The 15,312-nt window shown below is 49.5% G+C and overlaps 1 protein-coding gene across 4 annotated transcripts in view; it reads right to left on the bottom strand.

Annotated features, from left to right (window-relative positions):
- FUBP3 (far upstream element binding protein 3) overlaps positions 1–15,312 on the bottom strand; it is a 51,817-nt gene that overhangs the window by 32,923 nt on the left and 3,582 nt on the right. For 3 of the 4 annotated variants that reach the window (XM_086684285.1, XM_086684286.1, XM_086684287.1), the window contains one exon: positions 6,108–6,213. The exons of the other annotated variant lie outside the window; for it this stretch is intronic. In XM_086684285.1, the coding sequence (XP_086540411.1) occupies positions 6,108–6,213 (106 nt within the window). The remainder of the gene's footprint in view (positions 1–6,107; positions 6,214–15,312) is intronic. 4 annotated transcript variants of the gene reach the window in all.

Raw genomic sequence — 15,312 nt, 5'->3', positions numbered from 1 at the left:
CGTGCCTCCGTAAACCGAGGGGAAATGTGACCGGGGACACGGATAGGAGAAGGGCACGGGGTCTCCGGCGCAGACACAATTCTCAGAGGGGTGCGTATTAGGGAAGAGGGTGCCCACGAGGGGAGGAGCTGGAAAGGGCTCCCTGAGGGCCACCCCCGCCCACCTCACCCCGGGGAGTCTTCACTCCCCCTGCTGGAAGACCAACCACTACTGGACACTCTTGATCCCCACCCCGCCCCCCAGGCCTCAGGCACTACGGTGGGGCGTGGGCTTTGGGGACAGTACCAGCGGGCATGTCTGAGATTCAGTTTCTCTCTTTCCAAAGCAGACACCCTGGTCCCCGCCGGCTCCTGACAGAGGCGGTGCGGGCCGTGCACAGTGGCCCACACGCCCATGCCCCCCCCCGGCAGCAGGAACCCTGGGCCTCCCGCGCCCCAGCACTGACTGCCGCCTCTCATCCCTCTTCCTGCTCGCCAAGTCTGGGTTTGAACAGATCTTTCCTCCTCAGTCTTGTTTCTCCCTCCTCTTTGTCCTGGGCCACACGTGCAAACACAAAACTCAGCCAGGGCCACAGAGATGCTCCGTCTCAGTCTTCCTGTAAGTGGTTCATGTGAGAGCACACCCAAAAATTCTACCTTCGCACCCCAAGAACACCAGCATGATAACGTGAGAAAGTATGGCACTGGGGGCGCCCAGATGGCTCAGCCCGTTAAGCGTCTGACTCTTCATTTCGGCTCAGGTCATGATCTCATGTGTCATGAGTTCGAACCCCATGTCGGGTTCTGTACTGACAGTGTGCAGCCTGCTGGGGATTCTCTCTCTCCCCCTCTCTCTCTCTCTGCCCCTCCCCTCTCATGCGCTCTCTCTCTCTCTCTCTAAATACATAAATAAGCTTAACAAAAAAGAAAAAGTACAGTACTATCTAGGACAATAGTACATAAACCTCAAAGACACCGAGGGCCCGAGGGCCAGCTGCACAGCCATGCTCCTGGACATCCAGAGCTACTTTTAAGCTCTGATGGCAGAGCTGAGTAGGTCGGACAGAGCCCATATGGCTTGAAAGTCTAAAGCAATTTACCGGATGGTCCTTTCGGGGGAAAAGAAAAAAAATGTTTAATTTTGAAAGAATGAACATCTTACGGACTGTGGGATCATGAGCTGATCGACAGCTGGATGCTGAACCGACTGAGCTACACAGGCGCCCCTTCCCCGAATGGTCCTTTAAGAAAAGTTACGCCAACCCCCGATTCTGAGTAAACCTGTACCTCTCAAATCTCTTAGCTAATACTACTCTCTTCGATTTGGAGCTTGCTTTCCATAAAATGTTCTAAGCGCTCATCTTGGACCTGAAAAGGAAGAAGTGAAGCATCACGTGTTTTATCCACCAACTATCCACCTACTACACTTATCCACCAACTACATAAGGGAGGTGAGGAAGAAAGAGCCCGTCTCCATGATCGTAGCCTGCAGAGTTCGGCAGGAGAAGCGCCTGGTGTCTGCAGACGTGTGCCCTGGGGAGGGGACACCGGTTTAGGACTTCAGAGCTGTGTGACGGGTGTGTGGAAAGGGGGAAGCGGGGGGGGGGGGGGGGGGGAGGAGGGGAACAGGGGCCAAGAGAAGATAAAGAAGCTAGGGAGCACCTGGCAAGGCACTGAAGGGAGTCAGAACGGGTCCCTGGAAGGATGTCCCATCACTTCCGAGACCCAAGGACTGACCGGGACTTGGATAAGGTAAAGATTCTTCACTAAGGTAAAGCGCTGGGCGGGGGGATGGGTTTCAGGAAGAGCGAAGACAAGAGACAGGACCTGCGGCAAGGATGGGGAAGCCGGTAGAAGGGCAGGCAGGGAAGGGCGGGACCCCCTGGGTAGCGGAAGCTGCCACAGGTCTTAGAACAGAGGAGTGGAACTGGTCAGACTGGCTCCAGCCAAGTGGCCTCGGGGGTAGCAGGGAGAAGGCACTGGATAGAAAAGCTGTCACACAGAGAGCAGCAGGAAGAGTCCCGAGCTGGCAGGGTGCACCTGCCAGAAACTAGGAGGTGTGGGTGCTGACTGAAGATGTGGAGAGGTACGATGACCTGAGCCTGACCTGAGCCGAGCGGAGGGCAGGCTCTGGTAGCCAGGCTCCGACCCCTCTTGAGTGGGCTCACACAGCCGTGGCCCGACAAGCTCAAACCGCCCTGGACACAACTGCCCCGGTCCCTTCCTACAACAAGACCGAGTCTCGTCCCTTAGGTGACTCGTTTTCGCGCTCCTATGCATACACCTGTTTGCAAATCTCAAGGCCCTGCCTAAACCTTCTGCCGAGGCTCTCCGCCTGTTCTGCCTGACTTCCAGGTTGAAGCACTTTTAAACACGCCCAAGCCACACCTCCAAAAGCCTCTAGGGGACTGAGCTTTAACCCCCAAAGGTTAAAGAACCCGGCTTCCCGGGAAAGGTAGAGGGTTCATGTTGCCAAAGAAGTGATCTGGTGAACTTCTGTCCAAAAAAAAAAAAAAAAAAAAAAAAAAAATCAAGCCAAACCAAACAAACAAAAAACTGCAAGCAAGCCCTTTGGAAATCTTTGTTGCTCAGAAAAAAAAAAAAAAAAAAGTGCGGCAATTCCTGCTCGGTGTTCGTCTCTGCTCTCCTACACTCTCGTCGCACAGATGGTACAGCCATGACCCTTCGAGAAAGCTGTCCGGTCACCACGAACATCACCTTCCTTGACGGGTCCTGTTCGTTCACCGAACTCATTTATCCAAGAGAAGAGAACTGGCCTAGTGACCTTGCCACCCTCCTCAGAAGACAATCTCGGCGTGCTCTGAACCTGCCCCCAACTCCCAGAGTTCCCTTTAACCTCAACAGCAAATGCCACAGGTGGAGAGCTGAGCTGGAGGAAAACAATTGGCCTAATTCTGTTGTTTGGAAGGTGCTCAGCAGAAGAGGATTAACTATCAAGCCGTCCTGCCCAATGTAAAAAGCCCGGGGGAAGTTTCTGGTTCTTCACACACAGTGTGTTACGTAAGACGGACAGCTGGCCCGATACGGGAAGGTTCGTCCCTACTGTAACAGGCTTCGTGTTCAGAAGGAAGAAGAAGAGAAACCGTGTTCGTTTTCTGATTCCAAGGACTCAATCCCGCAAAGGCAGACACGGAAAAACTTATCGTCCTCAAAACAAGAAGTGACCTTACACAGCGGCAGCATCCAAGTGAGATTCTGGACTCACCAGCTGCACCTGCCTGCTCTTGGTCAACAAACTCAGCAGCCTTTACAAATTTCTTTGAAATGGGTATGCAGCGGGTTAACAGGAGAAGAAAGTCTGCCAGGGGACAGTGGTTTCATTTGCAAATACCTCGGCGCTCTTTACGCAAAGGACACAGTGACTGCCTACTCTGTGCACACAGTTTGCACTTCCCCACCACGTGGCGGGTGCAGGCAAGGCAGAGCGCGGTGAAAGGTATTGATCGTGATTTCTGGAAACAGTGGGCCGGGGAGACTGGACTGTCCATTACCGGGGCGTGTGCTCAGAGCCAGACAACTCAGTTTTTTGTATTGACGTCCTGTAAGAAGAGGTTAAGCACGATTGCCCTGAGAAGGGAAAATGGTTACTTCGCATCAGAGCTTTTCACGAAGGCGAAACTGCAGAAAACGCCATCAGTCATATTTGGTCTAAGAAATCACTAGCACCAGCCAAACAAGATCACAGGGGACCGTTTTGGAGCGGCCATTTAAAATGGTCACCGGGCGCCTGGGTGGCTCAGTCGGTTGAGCGTCCGACTTCGGCTCAGGTCATGATCTCGCAGTTCGTGGATTCGAGACCCGCGTCTGGCTCTGTGCTGTCAGTTCAGAGCCTGGAGCCTGCTTCGGAGTCTGTGTCTCCCTCTCCCTGCCCCTCCCCCGCTCACGCTCTGACTCTCTCTCAAAAATAAACATAAAAAAAATTTTTTTAAATGGTCACCTAGGGGGCGCCTGGATGGCTCAGTCGGTTAAGCGTCCGACTTCAGCTCAGGTCACGATCTCGCGGTTCGTGAGTTCGAGCCCCGCATCGGGCTCTGGGCTGACGGCTCAGAGCCTGGAGCCTGCTTCCGATTCTGTGTCTCCCTCTCTCTCTCTGCCCCTCCCCCATTCATGCTCTGTCTCTTTCTGTCCCAAAAATAAATAAACGTTAAAAAAAAATTTTTAAATAAATAAATAAATAAATAAATAAATGGTCACCTAGTTCCAATGGGGTAGACCTTGCCTGGGTGTATATTCGTAAACAGTATCTTGGGGTGCCTCGGTGGCTTAGTCAGTCCAGCGTCTCTCCTGATTTTGGCTCAGGTCATGATCTCACAGTTTGTGGGTTCAAGCCCCACGTTGGGCTCTGCACTGGCAGTGTGGGGGCCTGCTTGGGATTCTTGCTCTCTCCCTCTCTCCCTGCCTCTCCCCCACTCGCATGCTCTTTCTCTCTCAAAATTAAGTAAACTTTAAAAAACAAAAACACGGGGCGCCTGCGTGGCTTAGTCGGTTGAGTGTCCGACTTCAGCTCAGGTCATGATCTCACGGTTCGGGAGTTCGAACCCCACAATGAGCTCTGTGCTGACGGTGCAGAGCCTGCTTGGGATTCTCTCTCTCCCTCTCTCTGTTCCTCCCCCGCTCATGCTCTCCTTCTCAAAATAAACTTAAAAAAAAAAAAAACACAAAGAAGTTTAAGCAGAAAGGAACTTTTACACCAAAATAAGCCACAGCCCCCTTATAAAGTTCCCAGCGTTGGGGCGCCTGGGTGGCGCAGTCGGTTAAGCGTCCGACTTCAGCCAGGTCACGATCTCGCAGTCCGTGAGTTCAAGCCCCGCGTCAGGCTCTGGGCTGATGGCTCGGAGCCTGGAGCCTGTTTCCGATTCTGTGTCTCCCTCTCTCTCTGCCCCTCCCCCGTTCATGCTCTGTCTCTCTCTGTCCCAAAAATAAATAAAAAACGTTGAAAAAAAAAATTATTAAAGTTCCCAGCGTGAACCTATCCAATTATTCCAAAAAGGTTACCAAATGTAACCTTTAGATGTTTAACACCTAAAAACGATGGCTGATGGGCACCGAGGAGGGCACCTGTTGGGATGAGCACTGGGTGTTGTACGGAAACCAATATGACAATAAATTACATTTAATAAAAATAAATAGATAAATAAATAAAAACAATGGCAATCTCCCCTTTTGGAAGACACTGGAGAAATCAGTCACACCAAATTACTTTTTCTACATACACCAAAACACGCTTCTTTTTTGGAAAAGGAAATTGCTCTGTATATACTATTGAACACCTTGATTTTCTTCCACCCAATAAGACAACATAGAAATAAGTGCATACACATGGCTGGGTAGGCATGCAGACCGACAGAAGGCCAGAGCAGACACTGGCTGACCCACTGCGTGCATATTCATGGACAACCTAGTAAACCTCAGACTCCCTCTTCCAGTCCTACTTTGCAGGACACCCAATGTGATCAAGGAGGTCCAAGTTCTCTGAACAGACCCACCTGATAGGTACTCTTCGCGGAGGTGCCGGGGGACAGGCACTTCCACGTTGGTCTCAAACTCTTTGGGGGGCTGAAGTGGGGTACAGAACCGAACCACCAAATAACACAGGAATGAATGAGAGATGGGCGCTTCCAGAGAGAGCCTGTCCAAATTGGGAACGGTGAAAAAGGGAGCCGACCGAAGCAAGGTCACACCCTCCCCCGCCCCCACCTTCTCTTTCTCTAAGGTCAGGATGTAGCCACGGGCTTCCCAAATTCAGGCATCGAATCTTAGCTTTTCTTTGGAGAAGAGTGGGAGCTTCAACCCCCACGCGCGTGCTGGAAGCGCGAAGGGCCACGTCACACAAAACTCTCGAATCAGTCGAGTGACTTCCGAACTGATGCGCAAAGGCCTCGTCTTTACCTCCGAGCCCAGCTGTAAGCGCTCTTGCATCATCAAGGCGACTAAGAGCTCAAGTGCTGGAGAGTCGCGGAGAAACATCAACCCCAGGCGGTCCCCTCGACCGCACCTCCTCAGGAGGACGCTGGCGGCAGCTGTCGTGGAAAAGGCCGACACGCGGCTCCGGCCTAAGTGGCAGGTTCGCTACCATCTGAAAGGCAAAGACTTTTCCCCGCAACTTACCTCCGTCATCCAAGGGCCGTTTCTGGACTCCGTATCCATACACTGAGGGGTCCACTAGAGGTGTGGAATTATTCAAGTGAGGAATTGAATCAATTTTAGCAGCAATCTACAGAGAGAATCAGATTTAAAGACTCAGTAACAAATCCGGGCTCCGTTTGAGGGAGAAAGACGAGAGAGCTCTCTTCAAAGGCCTGTGTTACCCCGCTTCTCCCCCTGACCTAGATTAGCACGAGGCAGTGTCACCGAGGACACTTTTCATTGCTAACTGAGTCTTCTTTCGGCCTCAGTAACAATGTGTCTTTAGAAGTAAATACTTTTGAACATGAGTCTTCTACAAATCAGTATTTCTAAGCCATCCCTTGAGATACAGGTACGCTGCATTCGAAGAAAACAGACAGGCCACCAACACGAAGAACTCTGTTCAAAAGGTTTTATTTATCGCAGGATTCCCTTAAGAAACCAATCCCCCGGTACTGTTTAAAAGGCTGTGTTTGCTCAAACATGACCGCGCGTTAGGAAAACATCCATCCCATAACTTGAACGCCTGTTAAGTGATGATGTCATCACTGCAGACATAGAACAGCAAGCCGCTCCCCACTGGGAGTGTCGAGTAGGGAGGAGGGCGGGGCGGGGGGGGGGGGGGGAACACGGCTGTCTGTCCAAACTACCTCAGAAGGATTCCTGCGCTGGACCAAGCGAGAGACCTCGGAGAGCGATTTCGATTTTTAATATTATCAGTTAAAAAAAAAAAAAAAAAAGATCCTACAGCTATTGAAGTGTTTCTCCCCAGAAACAAACGCTGCGCAGAAAGTTCCGTCTACTTTGTTCTCATTGGAAAGTTCAACTGGATCTCCCTGATAAATCAGCTCTTTATCATGTCATCAAAGGAATATTTACAGCCACTGCTCTCGATGTTAGTCCCTGAGTTAAGCTTAAGAAGTAGGGGTGGACTAAGGGGCAGACGGAAGGGCTGTCCCACACAGCGGGTCTTCGGTGGGAGTTCTGGGCTTGTCCCAATGTGCCCAGCTTCTGCGACCAACATGAATGACTTGAAACAAACAAAAAGCCAAAGACAAGCATGACACTGAAACCCCAAGGCAGGGCTCAGATGTCAGGGATCCAGGGGTCAGGTCTCTCCCTCTGGCTTCCTAGCCCTGTGGTGTTGGGCAAGCCCCTCTCCCCTCCGCAGGAGATCCTTTGGATGTACCACCAGCAGCTGCACACTTTGGGGCAAGCTACCAACACACTCTCAACACAAAGGAGCTTTGTATGCTAGAAAGCACTTCACAGCACGGCTGTTAAAATAAGGCAACTTGTCCAACAAATGCCGAGTGCCTACTATGTGCGGGGCTCTGTTCCGGGCACCGGGTTACTGTGGTCAACGAGAATAACCAGGCCCCTACTCTGTGTCAGCAGTCAGTGGGGAGTGACGAGGTCTGCGAGCTGACCAAGAATCGATCATTTCAGCTGGTGATAAGCATTATACTAATAAGAGAAGATAGTGAATTGTGCTAAAGAGAAGAGAAGTGCTTAGGAGAGCTACTTGAAACACGCTGATCAGGGAAGGCTGCTCTGATCTCTTTAGATCATGGGATCTAAGGCCTATCCGATGAGCAGTTGGCTATACAAAAATCTGAGGAAGAGCATTCCAGGCAGAGAAAACAGCCTGTACAAAGGCCCTGAGGCAGGAGCCAGCCTGCCTGGCAGGTATGAGCCTAGAAGAGAGAGAGGTCAAGGTCACTAGAGAAGAAAGAACTGGACGTGTTCCAAGACACAGGCAAGGGCCGGTTCGCCAGGGCTTGGATTTTATAGGAAGGGTGACAGAAAGCAACCGCAAGGCTGAGTAGAAGTAGCATGCTGATTTACGTCTTCAAAAGATCCCCTTGACAAGGAAGACAGCGTCTAAGGAGACGGGAGTGAGAAGATCATTTAGGAGATATTCTAGGTCAGGGGTCAGCAAAGCATGGCTGGTGAACCACCTGCTTTTGTAAAGAAAGTTTTACTGGAATACAGCCGCGTGCATTCTGCGTTGAGGAACTGAGCGGAGACCGTGTGGCGTATGATGCCCGTATATATCATTTACTATTTGGACCTTTAAAGGGAAAAGTCTGCCGGCCCCTGTCTAGGCTAGAGATGATGGCGCCCTGGATGAGTGCTTGCTTAAAAACAGTATTATATGGGCGCCTGGGTGGCACAGTCGGTTGAGCGTCCGACTTCAGCCAGGTCACGATCTCGCGGTCTGTGAGTTCGAGCCCCGCGTCGGGCTCTGGGCTGATGGCTCGGAGCCTGGAGCCTGTTTCCAATTCTGAGTCTCCCTCTCTCTCTGCCCCTCCCCCGTTCATGCTCTGTCTCAAAAATAAACGTTGGAAAAAAAACAGTATTATAAATAACTGATTACAATACTAACACTGCTGCTAGAAACCCAAACTCCTATATCCAAGAGGCCATTTGCTATCAAACGAAACACTGTACAAACCTTGCCTCTACCACGGACTCCCAATCTTGCTTTCCCTATTTGTTTTGGATAAGCTTGTGGAGGTTGGCTACTTAAGATCCAAATGTTACTTTGAACGACCCAGCTGGCAAAACAGGTGGGTTAAAAGGCGAGGATACTGCAGTGGCTGGTGCCCCAAGGAGACCCTTGCATGTGCCATAATAAACCGAGTGGCAAACGACTGACGTGGGGGTTTTTGGGATTATTGGCCCAGTTGCTTTCACAGATGGCCCCAAATGCTCCCAGTAGACAGTGAAGATGACCCCAAAACACAAAGAAAGGGGTACAAGGGCTCATGATTCTCAGTGGAGTCCCCCAACAGCATGCATGTTAAATCACTCCCACACAGAACCCCAAAACATAAACTCGACACATTAGGCACGTTCCCTGCTCCTTTCGGAGGACACTCTCTGCTTCCAGATCTTTTCCCTCCCTTCCAAAGTAGCTAGAATGTGTTCCTGAGTCTTTGGCCTTCCTTATAATTTCTACGGTTAGGTTTCACATGTTGCCGGAATGTCATTTTTTCCCAAAGCCGATACGCTAAAAATGTTACAATAGTTTCCTGTTCCTGAATTTGATTAAAGGCTGAGGCTCTCAGATTTGTTCTTAAGTCATGTTTACTTCAGTTATCTATAATTTGGGAAATTTCCACTAAGAGAAAAGCAGTACAGAATACTGGTTAAGAGGGGTAGCCCTGAAGTCAATGGGCTGCACTTGGACTCTTGGTTAAACAATGTTAAACAGGAGTTTGACAATACAAGATACAATTATATCACTGACAATACGTTGTAGAAATAACAACATTCTATAAAGAGACAAGGAACTCTTTCCTTCATACAAATGCAACCTTGTTTCAAGAAATGATTTTACATGTCCACTAAAATAAGGAGTTAAAACTTAGTGTTTACTTATGTGCTGGGTACTTCGCAAAGACCATTTTAAATTCGCTACCTCATTTGTTCCTCTCCCCGATTCTCTAGGAGGCTGGTAGGATTTCCATTTTAAAACAAGGAAAAGCGAGGCTCAGAGAAGCTGAATGCTCTGCCCAAAGTCACACATCTCATAAGCGGAGGCACCATATTTAAGCCTGGCCTGCCCAGCTCTAGTCTGTGCTATCGACCACAGCGCTGGGCACCCCGCTTCGTCCGCCTAAGACTTTCCCAAGTATTTCTCACTTCCCAAGGACCTGAGACCTAATGATTTCCAGGGCACGGAGCCGAAGCAATTCCTCACATCGTAACGGACCGTTGACCAGTAGCTGCTTAAGGGAGGTGAGGTACATTCTCAGCTAATATTGGTGCTGGCCAGAATATAAGAGAGTCACTGAAGCCAGGATATTCCAACAAAACCAAGGCCAGTCCGGAGCTTATCAGAGAGCCTGACCTTGAGGGGACTTTGCTACTGATTGTTTTTACCACTCGACCCCCTTCTCCCCTCTTTTGGAGGGAGGCAACGAGGAAAATCAGTTATCTTGCTACACGTGCTACTGGAGGCACCGTTATAGATGAAACACTAATCAACGTCACACATGTGACCCCGACTCTGAATAGTTAGCGGCAGTGAGGAGAGGGGGAGAGCTGAACTGGGAGGCGGTCAAGAGTCCTGGTTTTCCAGCCAGCTCTTCCAGGGTACGCCCCCCAACGGCCTTGCTCCTTGGGGGTACTCACCTGTAAAACGCACGGACAGACTAAACCAGTGTTTTCCTAAGAGAAAGAGGTACACAGGCGTATTTGGGAGACGCACGGATAAATGTTTTTAAACTTCTGTATCTATATATATTTCTTAGTTACCTTCCATGCATGGCAAAGTTTTTCACTTCTGACAGTGATTAAGTTTCCTTTTAGAAATATTCTAAGTAAGTCTGAATTTTAAAAAGATTTAAAAATACTAAGTAAACATCGAGGGGGTCCGCGTTATGGCGAAAATCATGAAGGCGATATGCAAATCATTAAACTTAGGAAACAGCCATTAATGATCCCCAGGGCACACGTCTGCGACTAAAACTCTCTGACAAGGCTCATAATCCAAGTAGCTCGCCTTGGAAGCCCGAAGGGGAAGCCGTGACTATCTCCACTTCACAAGGAAAACATTATACCGACCAGGAACAGACCAAAGCCACCCGAAGACCCAGTCATCCACACACCGTGTTCATGCTAGAGCCGCTGCTGATGGTCACGGACCCGCAAGCACAGGCTGCAAGCTCCCGCCACCTGCCAGGGAGCAGGAACCCACCTTGCCTCCCGGGAACCCCTGCTCCACGGTCCCGAGTGACCCCGCTCAGACCCTGAGAATACGTGGGCTGGACCGAAAGCCGCCGCTTCCCACAGCAAGAAGAAACGGCGTGTCACCCGGGCAGTGGAGCCCAAGGGCGAAGACCAAGTCCCGGACGGCAGGTTCTGGAGTCAGGGTGTGCAGGGTCAAGTCCCAGTGGTACTTCCCACGACCCAAGAGGGTCCCAAGGAGAGCAGCAGGTGTCTCAGACTTATCGCCTGCTAAGTGCCTGATGGTGCCCCCATTCCGTCTTCACGGGGACCTTACAGGGTAGCTACTCTTCTCCTTACCGTGGGATTGGGAGCGTCTACCTGGAACTGTATCCACCGGGATAATGAAATAACAATGTAAAGCACCCAGGACAACGCCAGTATTTTATTGAATAATAATAATAATATAGAGAAGGACACGGATCGTAAGTTTACAGCTCGTTGAACGTCCGCTTCCTAAAATGCCTGTGGCCTAGGGTCAAGATCAAGACACAGAACATTTCCGGCACCCCTGAGGTCTGCCTCATTACCTCCTTCCGGTACCCCAAGGTCTGCCTCATTACCTCCTTCCGTCACTACCTACCCCCACCTCCCAAGGGGGACCTCCTAACGTCTAATATTAGCTATTAAAAAAAATTATTACAACCATCAAAGACCTCCATCTTCTAGACGAAGAAACTAAGACTTAAAGAAGTTACATTGTGTGTCCAGTCACTAAGCTGGCGAGTGGCAGAACCAGAACCTGAACTCACACGGTCTGAATCCGAAGTCTTAACAGGCACTTCAGGCCCAGCAGCACCCCCTTATCCACGGGGGATACATCCCAAGACTCTGGAGGCCTGAAGCCACAGGCAGCACCCGACCCCACGTATATCGTTTTTCCCTTTACATACGTGCCTGTGATAATAAAGTTGACCTTACAAGTTACGCACAGTAAGAGATGAACGATAACTAAAAGGAAAGTAGAACTGTATAATATACTGTAAAAACAAAAGTTATGTGAACATGGTGTATCTCGTACTGGACCCGCTCTACTTGTGGTGACACGAGGTGAGTGACGGAGGCGTTGTGGAGCAGCGTTAGGCTACTACTGACCTGACAACGTGTCAGGAGGACCGTCTGCTTCTGGACTGTGATGGACCAAGGGTGACTGAAACTCTGGAAAGCAAAACCGCAGATGGGGGGGGGGGGCTACTGTACTACCCCCTGGGGTTTTGCGACCATCAAATGAAAGAACGTATATGGAAGTCCTTGCCTGGCATCCAGCACGACAGGGGCTCCATGAATGCTGGCCATTGTTGTCATGAGACGGGGCCCCAGCTGATCCTGCCCTATTTACTAGCATTAACCAAAACAAGGAATTCTATAGGCCAAATAAGGTACAGCACTTCGTGGTGGCTTTCCTGACAACCTCATGCCATCCACATCGGGGCAGAATGGAATACTCCCTTCTCTGTGTTTGCAAAGCACTTTATAAACTACCTTTGAACAATGTAACTCACTGACAAAGTTATTGGTCCTATTGTCTCCCCACTATAGGGAGCTCTTGGAACAGACTTGTCTCAAGCTTCTTAGTACCGCCAGGACAAAGGTTTTTTAACTGAGAACTTCAGGGCTTGGCTTTAGAGAATTCACGAACCTCCTGAAATTACACACAAAACTATTTAAATATTGCTGTGGTGAGGTTCAAAGTTTTCAAGAGTCTTAAAAAGGCCCCTGCTCCCAGAAGGTAAAGCACAACTCCCCTGATGCATAGCAAAGTGCTCGCCACATGGAAGGTACCCCTCAAAGGCTTGCTAAATTGAAAGCAGATCTGGAGAAGCCCACTGGTAGCCACAATGCTAAGACGACCAGGCGAAGCTCTAAGCTGAAATAACGCTCCAGCTGGACCCTCCAGCGCAGGCCCTGAAGAGGGTAGGTCCATTCCCCTTCTACCCTACGTCCCAGTGAATTCCACCAGCATCCTTCGATGCTTTGTTCAGATTCTGAAGTCTCAGAGATGGAAAATTAGCCAGCTACCTCTGGGAAGGAACCAAGCCCTTAGAATACAGAAAATGTGGGCCCAAGAACAACGGCATTAACTCTTTGCGTGCCTTTGAGAAAACTGCTTTATTTTCCTTTGGCTCGTTACTGTCAAATACACGATGAGAATGAGAACCCTCGTCCCGGCTACTTCACTTGCTCATGGGGAGGACTGAGCCCACAAGAAGACGAAACCAGCCGCAAGCTGTCGTATCTTTGTGCTGGCCCAGCATCCAGGCAGGAGGCCCATGGAGTCAGCAGATCCTCAAATAATGGCAGGCAATTCGAATCACATCACTACTTTTACTAACACTACTCAGTCTTGCAAGTGATTTGCTATCATCTGGTGTGAGGATCAAAGTATAGTCGATATCTCCAAGAGAAGTATCAACTATTCTTTCCCAAGTGTCTTTATAAGAAAACTCCAAATGCAAAACATTTTCAAGAGAGGTGATTCTTAACAGAATAAAAGGGTTGCACAGGAAGCTGGGGAGAAGGGCAGTCTGAATAGGTGCCCGAATAACATAATACAAAGCAAAAGAACCAAAAGATATGATCAATTTTTTTTCAGCTCCAGCTAGATGTCAGCTCTCTGAACATCCGCAGGCTTGAAGGAACTATTGAGAGTATGTAGCTTAACCTTTCCTGAAACGTGATCTGTAGAATGACTTGGTTTTATGAAAAGAAAGTATGAAATTACATTAACTTCAGGATATTTACAACGCACACCCCGAACTCTTGTAGGACTTAATACACACAAGCATATTAAAGGTTCGGAGAAATCCGGCATTAAAGTCAATTCACCTTTACTTAACCCTGTATTCCCCAAATGTTATCTGTCCATGACCCCTTTCCCATGGAAGATCTATGAACAGCCTGTAGATCACATGTTGGGAATGGCTGACCCAGCATGAGGTCATATAGCTACTTGCGGGAGACCCAGGTCTCCTAAATCTCCATACACAATTCTTTCCATTAGAAATTTCAAATAAAGGGGGCGCCTGGGTGGCTCAGTCAGTTAGGTGTCCGACTTTGGCTCAGGTCATGATCTCGCGGCTTGTGACTTCAAGCCCCATGTCGGGCTCTGTGCTGACAGCTCGAGCCTGGAGCCTGCTTCGGACTCTGTGCCTCCCTCTCTCTGCCCAACCCACCCTCATTCTGTTTCTGTCTCTCTCAAAAATAAATAAACAAACAAAAATTTCAAATAAAGGTGTGCCTGGGTGGCTCAGTCGGTTAAGCTCAGTTAGGTCCGACTTCAGCTCAGGTCATGATCTCACGGTTTGTGGGTTCGAGCCCTGCGTCGGGCTCTGTGCTGACAGCTCGGAGCCTGGAGCCTGCTTCGGATTCTGTGTCTCCCTCTCTCTCTGCACCTCCCCTGCTCATGCTCTGTCTCTCTCTCAAAAACAAATAACAAAGACATTTTTTTTAAAAAAAGTCTTTCCTTTAAAAGAAAAAAAGAAATTTCAAATAAAAACCAGAGATGGACTCACAATTTGGAAAGGGATGAGGAGAAAACAACTTGTTGACTAGGCATCCCAATGGCAACCCAGAGAGCCGATGCCCCGTGTGAAAGGGCAGCTGCTACTCGGCTCCTGCTGAGTACTGCCATTCCAGAATGTGGGAGCGGTGTGGCCTGATTTTTTCCAGAAAAGCTAGAAATCTCAAGTTTTACTGGACGTCATTCTAGTTTCTAAGCGTTGGCATTGTGTAGGTGAAACAAAGCGTGCCTGCAGGCCCCCTGTGAGCCTTCTCCAGCCCGTGGGCCACCAGCTTGGGAACTCTGGTCTAGGCAAATTTGTATCTACAGAACAAATGGGACTTTGGAAGAAACCAAAATTTGATGATACATTTGGGCTATCAGATTTTAAGAGAAAGGTAAAGAAGGCTCCGCTGAAAACGAGAAAAACCTTAGAAACATACAGTGGAACGCAGTGTGCATTTACTATTTACCTTTCAATAGCAAACAGGAAGTTCAGGGCTTCCGTGAAAGCGGTGACCCAAATAGATGGTCACATCACCAAAACCCTTGAACAAGGTCTCACTCTTTACAGGGTACTCTACTGGGTGCCACCAAAGATACAGCAACAGGGTTTGAGGGAGCAAAAATGAATGCACATTCAGTAGTCAGTCCCTGGTGACTGAGGGACCTGAGCTACGCAAACTGGGCGTGTGTGAGACAGTCTCGGCGGAGTCCGGCTTAAATCGATGGAGACGCCACACACTTGTGAGTCAGAAACATCACACATTAAGGAAGCAAAGGCAGTCTCTCTCTGGGAGTGACCAGGGGCCAATGAGCAAAGGCTCTGTCTTTTAATGGCGGATGCACATTCTCGTAAAGGCAACGCAGCGCCAGATCTTCTGCTGAGGCTCAAAGTGTGAGACAGCAGCACGGCATGGCATCTTCCGGAGGACCAAGGAAATTCTGAGG

The sequence above is a fragment of the Puma concolor genome, chromosome D4, assembly GCF_028749965.1.
Source record: "Puma concolor isolate L17-30 chromosome D4, mPumCon1.1.hap2, whole genome shotgun sequence".
NCBI classification, from domain to species: domain Eukaryota; kingdom Metazoa; phylum Chordata; class Mammalia; order Carnivora; family Felidae; genus Puma; species Puma concolor.
Note: the sequence above shows the minus strand (reverse complement) of the source record. Positions and strands in the feature narration are given on the sequence as shown.